The 13,949-nt window shown below is 46.9% G+C and overlaps 1 protein-coding gene across 1 annotated transcript in view; it reads left to right on the top strand.

Moving 5' to 3' along the window:
• The first annotated feature begins 2,657 nt into the window (after positions 1-2,657).
• The window catches only part of znf236 (zinc finger protein 236), a 48,782-nt gene continuing 37,490 nt past the window's right edge, over positions 2,658-13,949 (top strand). Inside the window, exons 1-9 of the mRNA XM_083679446.1 lie at positions 2,658-2,825; positions 4,185-4,321; positions 5,533-5,697; positions 6,416-6,594; positions 7,415-7,545; positions 8,980-9,152; positions 12,188-12,310; positions 12,730-12,903; positions 13,648-13,825. Of these exons, the coding sequence (XP_083535572.1) occupies positions 2,774-2,825; positions 4,185-4,321; positions 5,533-5,697; positions 6,416-6,594; positions 7,415-7,545; positions 8,980-9,152; positions 12,188-12,310; positions 12,730-12,903; positions 13,648-13,825 (1,312 nt within the window). The 5' untranslated portion in view covers positions 2,658-2,773. The remainder of the gene's footprint in view (positions 2,826-4,184; positions 4,322-5,532; positions 5,698-6,415; positions 6,595-7,414; positions 7,546-8,979; positions 9,153-12,187; positions 12,311-12,729; positions 12,904-13,647; positions 13,826-13,949) is intronic.

Raw genomic sequence — 13,949 nt, 5'->3', positions numbered from 1 at the left:
GTGCACGTGTGTGTGCACGTGTGTGTGTGTGTGTGCCTGTATATGAGTGTGTGTGTGTGCGTGTGTGTGTGTGTGTGCATGCACGTGTAAGGCAATTCACGAGACAACTCTGTCTTTGTTAGTAACGAAAAAGGTGTTAGCCAAGATCCACAAGACCTGAAAGTAATCAATAATTCTGCCTCGTCTTCCACATCCCATCAAAACATTGTGTAACCTTTTCTGCTGCTCTCACGAAAATAGACAATCATAAAAGTTGCATCACAAGTAGCATTCAGCACATGCACAGACAGATTGAATGCAGAAGCCTCCCCATTCTGAAGTCTGACTCAATGTCTGCTGGCCTGAGAACTAACACAGTATCATTGAGAGGGATGTAAGTGGATAGTTAGGAGGACCGCGGGGGCCAAAGATGAAAATCTCACAGAACAATCTTTCGTTGTATATTTTTTCTCTCTCCGCAGGGTCCCCTCGGCTTGTCTCACACGCCAAGTGCGATCGAGAGGTGGGCTTTATAATCCCCCCGCCATGGCCAATGACAATCGCTATGATTGATGACTCTCCTCTTGACCGTGGCGAGAGAGAGAGAGAGAGAGAGAAAGAGAAAGAGAGAAAGAGAGAGGGGATAAAAAAAAAGGAGAGAATAATAAATTTAAAAAAAAACAGGGGAGCGGGGACCGCCTCAAGGTCACGGCGGTGTCCAGTCTTTTGTTTCCAGGGGCGACGACGGCGGTGGCGGCGGCGGGCCAGAGATCAGCGGTCCAGATGAGGGCCAACCAGGAGGAGCAACCAGAGACAGAATGGCTGGGTGGCTGGCTGGCTGGCTGGCAGGCTGGCAGGAACAGATGTTCCAACACAATAAACATAGATCTCTTTTCTTCTGAGAAGAGTGTCCCAGCTTCCTCCTCTAACAAGAAATGATCAATGGAATCAGTGCATTCCACGGGACTATTCATAGCCTACGGTAATACTTCCGTGTTTAAACAATGTCAACTCGTACAGATTTTGTGCGGGGTGGGGGGGAGCATGGAGGGAGGGGGGGGGGGGGGGGGGGGGCATCGTTATTTCTTCTTAATTCTTCCCCCTCTCCCCCTCATGCACCCTATCTCCCCCTTTTGTGTTCACACACAGCTATCATAAGAGAGAGAGAAAGTGTGTGTGTGTGGGTTGGATCCCATAGTGGGTTGGATCCCATAGACACACACACAACCATTATGTTGGTCACACTCAATCCCAAACATCAATTCTCTCCACTTCCTGTCATTGTGGTCGTATGAAAGCTGTTATTAATACCCACGGCAGCAGGTCATTCACGGCCAAGGACACACACACACACACACACACACACACACGTTGAGATGAGACATGGGAGCACAAGTGATAGGGATGAGGATTGTCATTGAGGTCACGCACCATCCTTCACTTCACTTATTATTCCATGTGTGTGAGTGTGTGTGTGTGTGTGAGAGAGAGAGTGTGTTTGTGTGTCCCTGTGTGTATGTGTGTGAGAGAGTGTGTTTGTGTATGTGTGTGTGAGAGAGAGTGTGTTTGTGTATGTGTGCGTGTGTGTGTGCGTGCGTGTGTTTGTGTGCGTTCGCGTACACGGTGGCAGCATAATAAGGGCCTCAAAAGACATGAGAAGTTTTTGATTGAATTTTCAACAGTAATGCGATCTGAATTAATTCATACGACCGATTACAGGACTTGAACCTTCATGTCATATCAATCTAGTCAGAACATCTTGAGGCTTATATCATAGACTTTGTTTATCCTCCAGAGGGAAACACAGCAGAATAAAAGGTGAGGCTGAAGAACACATCCATTTTGAAGATGCAGGAAGTAGAGATTGCCTGTAGGCAAGCAGCAACTGATCTCAACAGACCTTATCTTATTTTAGCAGCCTGTTGACAATTTGCAGATTATCGCCCCCATAAAGGAATGGCAAACATTTCTTACTCGCTGCTGCCCTCTGCTGGCCACTGTGAGTTGTGTCTCTTATTTTCTTGAATTCTATAGAAACCAAGGAGGTCCAATTTTCTGCAGAGTGGGACGTTTCGGAAAAGTTTAAATGTTTGCTTGTGTAGTCTGATGCATGTATTGTGAAGGAAGAATACACAGCTATGCTTTCATTATTGCTTTTCGCTTTTGTGAGTAAAACTATTATTTCATGTGTGTCATCCTGAGAGTTTTAGCATTAGTCCAGGGGTCTGGTTATTACAGATAGCAGACTATAGTCTCTCTCTCTCTCTGTGTGTGTGTGTGTGTGTGTGTGTGTGTGTGTGTGTGTGTTAAACACAGAAAGAGAGACAGAATGCTTTTTTTAAATCCTCTGATTGATGCTTATTGAACGGAACAATTCACAGTGACATCCACAGGATAGGCCTAACATAAAAAAACGAAAAACAAAACAACACAACCCCCCCCCCCCCCCCCCAAATCTAATCACATAGAGGGGGGGGGGGGGAGTTGAGTTTGACTGAACAGTTGTGTTTCTCTGCGAAGTCAATACCCTTCTCTGCCAAGTAAAAATATGATTTCCTGCCACTCTCCTTCACCCAATGGCTGAAAACAAACGCTAGAGGTCTCCCTTCTCTCCGTCCCCCCCCCCCCTGGTGGAGCCTCTCTCCTCCAACTCTGCAACAACGGCACTGTCTGTGGACTCCGATGGGTTCTCTTGCTTCTCTCCGTGTCGGTGAGAGGTGCTCCCAATCCAGAAGCAGACGCCATTTTGAAAACCCAAATCGTTCACAGTACACCCGCCCTGAAACCTGGAACTATGCCGCGGGGCCGACCGCGCAAACTGAGGGATAAAACCAACGACGGAACAGGTAATCGGTAGCAAAATGTCCCAAATAAAAAAAATACAGCGTCCAAGCTATCGATCCCAGTACGCAGCGGACGGGCAAGCGGCCGCGTTTCGGATATAAACTCACTTGAATGTAGTGTATATAGTCCCCGGATATAGTATTGCTGGTAGCCATTGCTTTTGTGCTGTAAAAGGAGTGATTGAGGCGGAATGATATTAATAACATTTGGTGGCTCTACTTATCCAGATTCAGTCTAATTTCCCACCTTGGCGAGGAGGGAGCAGCTCCCGATAAAGCCCAAAATCCAATCCCAATCCCTAGTTTATCCATAGCGATCGGTGTTTTTCGGGTTCGGGGTTGATAGCTTAAGTCGGGAAGGCTAACATGCTAGCCTTTGTTGTTTTGAATCTCGAATGGTTTGGTTGATTGGTGTGTGTGTGTGTGTGTGTGTGAGAGAGAGAGAGAAATAAAGAAAGAGAAGGACGATCACCTTGCTCTACTCGCTCCTGTTAAGGAGGACTTTAGATCGGGTCCTGGTTCGCAGTGGACACCGTTGTTGGAAGTTGGACCAGTAAATCTTATGTATTGCTAAACAGTTGTTCCCGTCTCCCCCCAATGGGTCTGAGTTGGCCATTCAAGTTCTAGCTCGCTTGTTATGCCAGGCTGCCATAATAAACAGTTGAACTTGACACATGGTGCGGTTTGCATGCTCTTCCATATGGCAAGAACATTACCACTTATATACTACATAAAGCCCTAAAACATGGCCCACCCTCATCAGACTAACAGCTTTGCGTGTTCATTGTCCATGCAGCTCAAAGCTGTCAATATTTGGCTGAGGAAAATGTGAGTTCATTTGTTGGGTAACATTTTTACACTTCAGTTTCCACTGTACTTGTAGTAACATTGTCATGTGGAAACAGCATTTGCAGCATTGCAGTTTGAATGGTTTGTGTTATTAATATGCAATTCAAAATAAATGACCAATGTTCTGACAGCATGTCAGGATAATGTTGTTTACTCGTGTAATGACAGAGTTACTTCACAGATGAAGGTGTTGCTTAATGTAAAGTGTCATAAACCACTCAAAACATGGGTCAGGACTTGGGTCAGGATCTAGGCATGGTGCAGAATCAGAATAGAGCCATTTTGTGTGTGTGTGAGAGAGAGAGAGAGAGAGATGAGAGATTATGTACTCAGGGAGTCAGATGATAGACAGGACGGTAGGCCCTACAGAGAAAGGCCAATATTGACAGCAAGCAACACACATTGTGTATCCCCTCGGCATTATAATGGCATTGCTATTAAGACAGGCCTTAATACACGATTCTGAAATACCTCGCCTTTCTCTCTCCCTTCCTGTGTGGTGTGTGTCATCAGACGGTGTGTCTGAACCCAAGACGGAGAGCTACAGCCATGGAGAGTACAAGGACAACAAATGCACTGTGTGTTCCCAGACCTTCACCACGGAGAGCCAGCTTCAGAGGCACCAACGTGACCATGAGGTCAACGACAAGGTGAGTATAGCCCAAGGGGCCCAAAACAAAGCAGTTTTTGTGTTTTTTTTACGTTTTATTGAAGTCCCTTGAGATGAATTATCTCCTTTTTTTTGAGGGGAGACTCATCGTCAGTTACAGTTTGACCCATGACCACCGTCTCAGCGCGGACTCCGCGACTTCATTCGACGTGGATTGAATTGTACTTTTTTTTTTAATATATTTATTTTTAGTCTTCTCGTCAGTTGATGTATACGCGAGCCTAAATCGATAGCGTGGCCTACTTACGGACGTGAAAGCATTGCATTAATCCCGAGGCTGAACGTTGATGCAACTGTACCAGTCCGCTGTCTCCCATGTGGAACTTGAATGCGTTCCTACACTCGATCTCAGCGTCCTCAGATCTGCGTTAGTTGTAGCTTGTGTACTGAGATGTGACTGGATCTCATTTAAGGCACTGTTTGCTATTCATAACTTTCCTGTCAGAAGAGGAGAGCTCTATTGCAGGCCAGTGAACAAACACTCAGAGTAGAGGGAACGTTGTCCCCCGAAGACAAATAGCCTGGTGTAAGAAAGAAATGAGGTGACAATGCAACTTTTAGTTATTAAAGAAACTACCACTGAAGAATTAAGACCTTCACCCGAGTATAGCCGAACAAACCAATTTGGCATTTGTCTGACATCATAACAGGGTTTGCTTGCTTGCTTGCACGCACGCATGCCCGCACGCACTCCCACACACACACACACACAGGCCCACACACACACACTCAGACAGGCCCACACACACACACACACAGGTGCCCACACACACGCACACACACACACACACACACACACACACACACACAGGCGTCAACACAGACACACACACACACACAGACACATCTTCCTCACAAGCATTCCTTCTCTCTTTCTGTAACTCAATGTTAACCAAAGCAAGCTCACAAAATGTATGGGTAAAAGTAGTCCAAAAGTAAAGTTTCCACAGATGCCCTGATGAGTCACCCACATATTATGATTTGAATATTAGTGTTTATGACTTAGGGATACCTGATTATGAGGTGAAAAATACACGCCCATGTTATGCCGATATTATGCCGCAGGCAGAAAAGCCAAGGCAATGGCTTCAGGCGCTGTTCTGTCACACACACCAAACACACACACACACACACACACACACACACACCCTTCACTCACTCTTTTTTCTCCCTCTCTCTCCCCCCCCCCAGCCTCATCGGTGTGACCAGTGCACCCAGACCTTCAACGTGGAGTTCAACCTCACCCTCCACAAGTCTACACACACGACCTCTGACCCCACCTGCCCGGTGTGTCAGAAGAAGTTCTCCCGCGTGGCCAGTCTCAAGTCCCACATCATGCTGCACGAGAAGGAGGAGGTCAGTCCGCTCTCTCCACCAGGGGGAGGCCGGCGGAGGTAGTAAAACCGGAGGACGGGCGCTCATCGTAATGCACGGAACGGAATGAGGAACGGTATCAAACCACCCCATTCCTCATTCATTACCATGAGCCCTCTGTCCTCTGATTTTCTACCTCCACTGGCCTCCAACTGCTCTCAACATGTCAGATTGGATCCAACATGTCCATGAGTGACTGATCCATTCACTCTCCAGTTTCAGAGACGGAGCTTTGGATGCAAGGACTGACCGTCCATGAGATAGAAACGATAGTTTTGAACATGTTTTGAAGCTATGCAGTGTTTGCTTACAATTGCATTGTTTATGAACAATGGAGTAAAAGAAGCTTATATTTTGGGTTCTGATGGGGGGGGGGGGGGGGGGAAGTGATATTCTTCAGAATCAATGGCTATATACAGTGGCTATATACTGTGTATATATATATATATATATATATATATATATAGAAATGATGTACCAATTATAGATTTCCATTAGTGGGCCATTAGTGTATTGTTGTCACGCTTAATTACAATGCTTGTTACTCTGAACTGACGTGGTAATAAAAGCACTGTTGTAAAGTAAAGCGTATCCTACCTCTGTTGTCCTTCTCTCTCTCTCTCTCTCTCTCTCTCTCTCTCTCTCTCTCTCTCTCTCTCTCTCTCTCTCTCTCTCCCTCCCTCTCTCCCTCCTGCTGTAGAACCTGATCTGTACAGAGTGTGGAGATGAGTTCATCCTCCAGAGCCAGCTCACCCTGCACTTGGAGGAGCACAGGAAAGAACTCTCGGGAACCAAGGTCTACACCTGCAAGGCCTGCAGCAAGGAGTTCAAGATGAACGTCCAGCTCAAAGAGCACATGAAGACCCACGTCAAGATGAGGTAAAAGACACCCCCCCCCCCCACCCCCCCGGCGAGGGACGACGGTATTATTGAATCGATTGAATGTACAGTAGCAGTCAAAAGTTTGGACACACCTTCTCATTCAATGGTTTTTCTTTATTTTTTTTTTATTATTTTCTACATTGTAGATTCATATTGAAGACATCAAAACTATGAAGGAACACATATGGAATTATGTAGTAAACAAAAAAGTGTTCAACAAGCCACAATATGTTTTATATTTTACATTCTTCAAAGTAGCCACCTTTTGCTTTGATGACAGCTTTGCACACTCTTGGCAAGGTGTGTCCAAACTTTTGACTGGTACTGTATATCTCACGTACATATAATGTGTACTGTGGCACCCACCCGAGTGATGCCACAGCAGCCTTGGTGCCCAGAAACCTTACCACACATCAGCTGTCACAGTAGGACTGAGGGGCTGGGGGACAGTTTACTGCTGTGACCAAATACGGTGTAAATATTGCACGTGTACCAACCCACTGTTGTGCCATCTGGTCAACCCTGCTGCACACCAGATTCTAACAACCAAAGTAGACTTTATTCGACGTTATTGTGTTTTTTTTAAATTTATTTTTAAATTTTTATTATCCTTGATAGTTTTTTTAAGGTGTGTATTGTTGTACTCAAATGGCTGAGGCGACTATATGTATTCATGTCAAGTAAAGTTATTAATTGGATTAATCCTCCGATAAGGATGCGGTGACAATCCTACAGTACATTAAATACATTAAATGAGCAATTATGTCTGTTTGTTTGTGCCTTTTATCAGATTGTCTTCTGTTTGTTTTGTCTCCAGGTCACTCAGCACTAACTCCAGAAACTACAAGAAGAATATCGATCGCAGCGGTTTCACAAACAGCTGCCATCACTGCGGGAAGACCTTTAAAAAGCCCAGCCAGCTCGTCAGGCACATTCGAATACACACAGGTGAGCAGGGGAACGCACAACAGAGACAAAGCTTTTATCTGAAGTGTCTAGTCCCAGGTTTAGGACCTGAGTTGTTGTTTAAGAGATTTTCTCGTTTTCCCCTGGAGAGAGAGCATTAAATGGAGAGCTTGATGAAAATGGCCTCTTCAGTTGGAGTGGTCTCGTGGAGTGTTTTATACCGGTGTTGAACACCAGGGGTCTCTGTGCTGATTGGGACTTGTGTCCTCTTCATTAACAGCGGTTCTTGTATTCCAGTCACACCAACCCAGCTATTATTCATCATTACAGTAATTCCCTGAATTTATGCCAAAAATGTGGAGTGTGCCCATTTGAAAATGATGGATTGCCAATAATATTTCTATTCTTTCTGCCCTTGAAAACGCATAAACACCCTATGAATCAAGTAAAAGACCGTCGGTCGCTCTTTTCATCAGGGTACCTTTAGAGTAAAATCCCCCACATTTGATATTTTCCTCCCTGCCTCTAGTTGACATGACAACGTCACACATGCTAAGCTGGAATGGAGCAGCCCGGAAAACACCATGTTGTCATGGTACGACGTCCCCAGTGATTGGGAGAGTGCACCTGGTTAAGCCACAGTCGCTGACACAGACACACATTCACCTCAGCGCCTCAAGTCCCCCCCCCCCCCCCCCCCCTCAAGTCCCCCCCCCCCCCCCCCTCAAGTCCCCCCCCCCCCTCTCTCTCTCTCACTGAGGCAGCAGAGACTCCCAGAGATCAGAGCTCTTAATGGTCCTCCCTGAGCTCTCCATGCCAACTCATCTTCATGTTAACTTGGCTGGCGGGATGAGTACCGGAGGCGGGGGAACGGTTGCTCGGTGCTCTGAATGTCAAACAGCCATTAGTGGGTGATAGTGGTGGTGATAGTGGTGGTGGTGGTGGTGGTGGTGGAGTGGGTGTTCTGAAGAGAGCCTGTGGGACTCAGACATTCAGCCTGGAGATTCCGGTCCACATGGCTGATACAGTCAGGAACTCATCCATCTCTGCTCAAACCAGCACAACTTTCACCTCAGCAGTTGCCTTGTGGTGTTGTGTGTGTGTGTGTGTGTGTGTGTGTGTGTGTGTGTGTGTGTGTGTGTGTGTGTGTGTGTGTGTGTGTGTGTGTGTGTGTGTGTGTGTGTGTGTGTGTGTACAGGATGTGTGTGTGCATATGCGTGTGTGCACAGGGTGTGTGTGTGTGTGTGTACATGGTGTGTGTGTGTGTACCGGGTGTGTGCGTACAGAGTATGTGTGTGTGTTTGCGCCCGTGTACATGTACGTACGTACGTGTGTGTGTGTGTGTGTGTGTGTGTGTGTGTGTGTGTGTGTGTGTGTGTGTGTGTGTGTGTGTGTGTCAGGGGTTGCGTTCCTGTACGTGTGTTTTCTGTGCGTGTTCTCATTCTGTCCCTCATCCCTCTGCCTCGCCCTCCCCAGGTGAGAGGCCCTATAAGTGCTCCCACTGCAGTAAGGCCTTTAACCAGAAGGTGGTGCTACAGACCCACATGGTGAAACACACGGGGGAGAAGCCTCATCTCTGCATCTTCTGCCCTGCCTCGTTCTCCCAGAAGGGCAACCTGCACTCCCACGTCCAGAGAGTCCACTCTGAGGTAACTAGTGGACCTGCCACTCAATATGTCTGTTTGTTTACATGGTCTCACTGTCCAGTCAAGTCAGGCTGGATTTGCATTTATTCATTTTTATCGAAAACTTTTTATTTATTTTTTATTACACAGCACCTCAATACACTGCAATACTTTTTACAGTTTTAGAAAGAAAAGTAAATATATATACGTGAATAGCGGTAGAACATAAACAGGATTAAAGGATAAAACCAGTATGTTCTGTTGAATATCACCAGTCAATGGAGGGGAGGTGGGAGGGGGGGTGGGTGGATGGGTGGGTGAGTGAGTGAGTGAGTGGGTGGGTGGGTGGGTGGGTGGGTGGGTGGGTGGGTGGGTGGGTGGGTATGTTTGTTGGGGAGACAGACGAGAGAAGACAGGACAGAACAGAGGGGACCAGACTGGGTCCACCGGCACTGTCCGCCCTCACCTCACATCCACCACTTACCTGCTGACAGTACTTGCGTGTGTCTGTTTCACCTTTGACCTGTCCCTTTGTTTACCGTACACTTACACTTACGCCAACATAGGCGATATGGAATATTAGTTCCAGTTTCTCAACACGGGCACAGAATCACAGGCGATGAATAGAAGCATTCGGCCATATTTAACCAGCTACTCTTTTTGTACCTACCTGCTTGTACTCACACATGTCTGTACACTCATCTTACATGTGCTCGCATGTAAGTACATTCACTTTCTAAAGGATCTCTCTTTGTCTCTCTCTCTCTCTCTCTCTCTCTCTCTTCTGTCCCTCTCTCTCTCTCTTTGTCCCTCTCTCTCTCTCTCTCTCTCTCTTCTGTCCCTCTCTCTCTCTCTCTCTCCCTCTCTCTGTCCCTCTCTCTCTCCCTCTCTCTCTCCCTCTCTGTCTCTCTCTCCGTTTTTGTGTCTCTCTCGCGTTCTCGCTCTCTGTCTTTCTCTCTCTCTCTCTCTCTCTCTCTCTCTCTCTCTCGCATACACACACACACACACACACACACACACACACACACCCCTCCCTCACCCGCCCTCCTCCCAGCTCATTTGATTGAATAGAGCGAGACACTGTGTGCCAGGCTAATATTTTTAGTCACCCAGAGAAAGAGGTGAGGTGAAATTATCTGTCTTTGTCCCTGTGTTTACCGCACCTGGCGAATGCGTCACCGTTCCTATTCTTATGAATCCTCATTATCCTGACTCATCCGTCCAGCTGAGCCCAGGACCTGGCTGTTCCACAATGCCAGGTCACTCGGGTTTCGAGGATCAAGGGTCACGGGGTCAACGGAAGCAGAGCAGGGTCACGGGGTGAACGGAAATACCGTCCTTTCAAAATGGCCTCAGCGGAGCAGGGCTTCTTGATTGTGTGTCCAGGCTATGTCTGTACACAGAACATTAACCCATAGAACCACTAATGGAGGGTGTTGTTGTGGTTAGGATAGCTCCCAGCTCCTGTTGGTGTCCTAGAGAGAGAGGGAGAGAGAGAGAGGGAGAGAGAGACAGGTAAAGAGATGACCCCCATCAGGGGGGTAGGGAGGGGGGCGGGCGATGTGTCCACAGTAATGTTGCTCTATTATGATCAGGTGCATTTTAGCACTCAGGAGAAAACCTTTTATTATATAAAGCAACAGAGCCCATTCATTTTCTGCTGCAATTTTCATACAAGTCCGCACTTGTCACACCGTCAGTAGATTTGATTACCAGGGGGGCCTGGTGCACTTAGTGACCTTTTCGACGAGTAAACGTCCACGTCTTTGGCTTTCACCACCACTCTGATTTGATTTGATCTGATCAAGAAATAATTCCGGCGACTGTTTGTGCGAGCGTGGCATGTTTTCCCACCAAAGAGCTTAAAAGAAAATCATCCGCGGCGCACAACAGCATGAAGTCGATTTGATTTGGTTTTTTTTGTTGTTGTTGTTGTTTTTTTATGCGAAAGTAATCAAGTCTGGATGAAAAGCAGGCTCTCTAATTGAATACGCACTGGCGGTGGAGGAGCGAGCGCTTATGTGTCGACAACTCATTAGGACTGACTGGCTCTTAGCTCCGGCGGACAGGAGTGCGGCTGCGTCTGCCGCGTTAGCGTCTGTCTGCTCCTCGCAATTACGTGCGTGTTTACCAATCGAACCTATGCAAATGAACGCGCTTCATCCCCATTTCGTACGAGTGGCCAATTCAATCGTCTCGCCCGTCAACCTCCCCCCTCCCCGCTCTGCCAACCCCGCACATGTTGTCTTTTCACTTTCATTTTAAACAATAAATAAATAAAAACGGAACCCGTCAAATTAGAAAGGTTGAGGGGGAGGGAGGGGTGAGAGATGGGGGCTCACGTGTGTTTGTGTCAGTCAGCGCTAAGTGGCAATGATGAGATGTGTTGATTGAAACTGCCCCCGTAGCGGCAAAACTGTGACTAGGCTTGAATAATGCATTCTCACAAGTGTCCTTCAACTCTCCGCTGCCAGACTTGGCTTGGCTTTATGAACTGAGTTCATGAATAAGTTATGGTCAGATGTGATGTGGAATACATTTAGTGACAAGATGCATACTGAGCAGGGAGCAGGAATGAGAGCTTTGAGTTATATTACTTTACACTGTTTAGACTTTACCAATAGTTTTTATATTACTTGGGTAAGTTCAGGAAAGTTTGGTCAATCGTGGTGGCCTGCTGTTTATTTTTGCATGGCTGTGTCCTCTGTCCTCCTAAGTCACTGCCTTAGTTGACCCTCTGTAACACTCACTTGGCATGACATGTCCTTAACCTGATGGAAGAACATTTCATATCAGTGTGATAATCGTAGAAAGATGTAACCTGCAGGTAATGTGCCATTATAGCTTAAGCATTAAAGCATTCATATCTAGTTTATAATCAGACAATGATCACAGTTGTATTCGTACGTGTGTGTGTGTGTGTGTGTGTGTCTGTGTCTGTCTGTGTGTCTGTCTGTGTCTGTGTGTGTCTGTCTGTGTGTGTGTGTGTGTCTGTCTGTGTCTGTGTCTGTGTGTGTGTGTCTGTGTGTGTCTGTCTGTGTGTGTGTGTGTGTGTGCAGGCTAAAGGAGTAGCACTGTTCCCCTGCATGGACTGCAGCTGTGTGTTCAAGAAGCTGGGAAGTCTCAACGCTCACATCAGCAAGATGCACATCTCTGTCATCGAGGAGCCCTCCAGTACCCAGGTGAGTGTGCAGTCATAACACACACACACACACACACACACACACACACACACACACACACACACACACACACACACACAGCCATCAGCCACTAGCTAATCCCATGCTCTGTGATATAGTGACTAAACTGGACTTTCAGTTTTAGTTGTATTTATTTGCACACAAACAAAGACAGGTGATAAGACAGTGAGAATCCAAGACTAGGTTTAAAAATGTGAGGTGAAAAACCCAGCAGGGCTTGTGTGGGAATCTCAAGACTTTTAGCTCTCCTTCAAAGCTATAATGCACTGATTGTTACATTTTTTTTTTTTTTTTTTTTTTTATAATTCTAAGTTATTCTCTCTCTTCCTGTCATATCTCCTGGTTCTCCTCTTTCCTCCCCTCCTCTCCTCCCTCCTCTCTCCTCCCCTCTCCCGTAGGAGGTAGAGGAGACGGGGCAGGGCACGGCGGGGTCAGAGGGCAGTGAGGTGGTGACGGACGTGATCCAGCAGCTTCTGGAACTGTCCGAGCAGGTCACAGGGGAGGGGAACCAATCACAGCCCACGGAACAGACCATCACCATGGAGAGCGCCATCAACCAGGACATCCTACAGGTGACACACACACACACACACACACAACACATGCGCAGACACACAAACACACTCACACACGCAGGCACACGCAGACACACACACAGACACACACACACACACAAATGCACACACACATACTTTCGTTTAGACGGGACCATGAATGTGGAAATGATTTAAATGGATTTTGGGGGCTTCATGGTGTGAATACTTTTGACAGTTCTTCTGCATCGTGAACTGAGACTGGTGAAGGGAAAAATAAGAGCTCAAATGGAAAGTTTTCTCCAGTCATAGAGCACAAAAGACCTTGAAATAGTTTGGGTCTGAACTAAATGATTATACACTCAGCTAGGTCCATGGCCGCTGTGTCAGTGGCTCTCTTATCCATATTGGGTAACGCAGGGAGAGAGAGGGAGAGGGGGAGGGACAGAGAAAGAAGGGAGAGTATGGTAATGAACTCTCCTCAGGAAGGTCACAGACAATTATTATTACTGCCTTGGATTTGAATAGAGTCACCTGTGCCTACCACACTCAAGGGGCAATCATTCTCTCTGAACTGTGAACTGGGTGAATTCATTACTGCGTTATTCATCGAATGTCTTTTCTCTCCAAAATGTGCGGATTTAAACTTTTAACGTTGGACATTCTTCTCCGGTGCCCAGCTTTTTGCTCACTTTTTCGACCTTTAGCGACATCCCTGGTCCTGTTAGGCTGTATGACACGTGACCCAGAGACGTGACATGTTTGTATGTTGTCCACGCACAGCAAGCCCTGGAGAACAGTGGCCTGAGTGTCGTTCAGTCCCAGACCAACAGAGTTCCCAGGCAGGGCCAGACCCAGCCCACAGGGGGCGCTCTCCCTGACAGTAAGAAGTTAGCAGGCCAGGACAAACCACTCAAGAAGGAGAAGAGGAGCATCTTCAAGAAGCCTGTCCAGATGCCAGGTAGGGCAGACCAATGGGATGTGTCCATCCGTGTAGACGCTTGAATTGGAATATAACTTGATTTTTCCCAAGTGATGGAATTGATTCACTTCCTCTCACTGTGTCCCTCTCCTCTCCTCTCCTC

This window comes from Argentina silus (assembly GCF_951799395.1).
Source record: "Argentina silus genome assembly, chromosome: 10".
Taxonomy (NCBI): Eukaryota; Metazoa; Chordata; class Actinopteri; order Argentiniformes; family Argentinidae; genus Argentina; species Argentina silus.
Note: the sequence above shows the minus strand (reverse complement) of the source record. Positions and strands in the feature narration are given on the sequence as shown.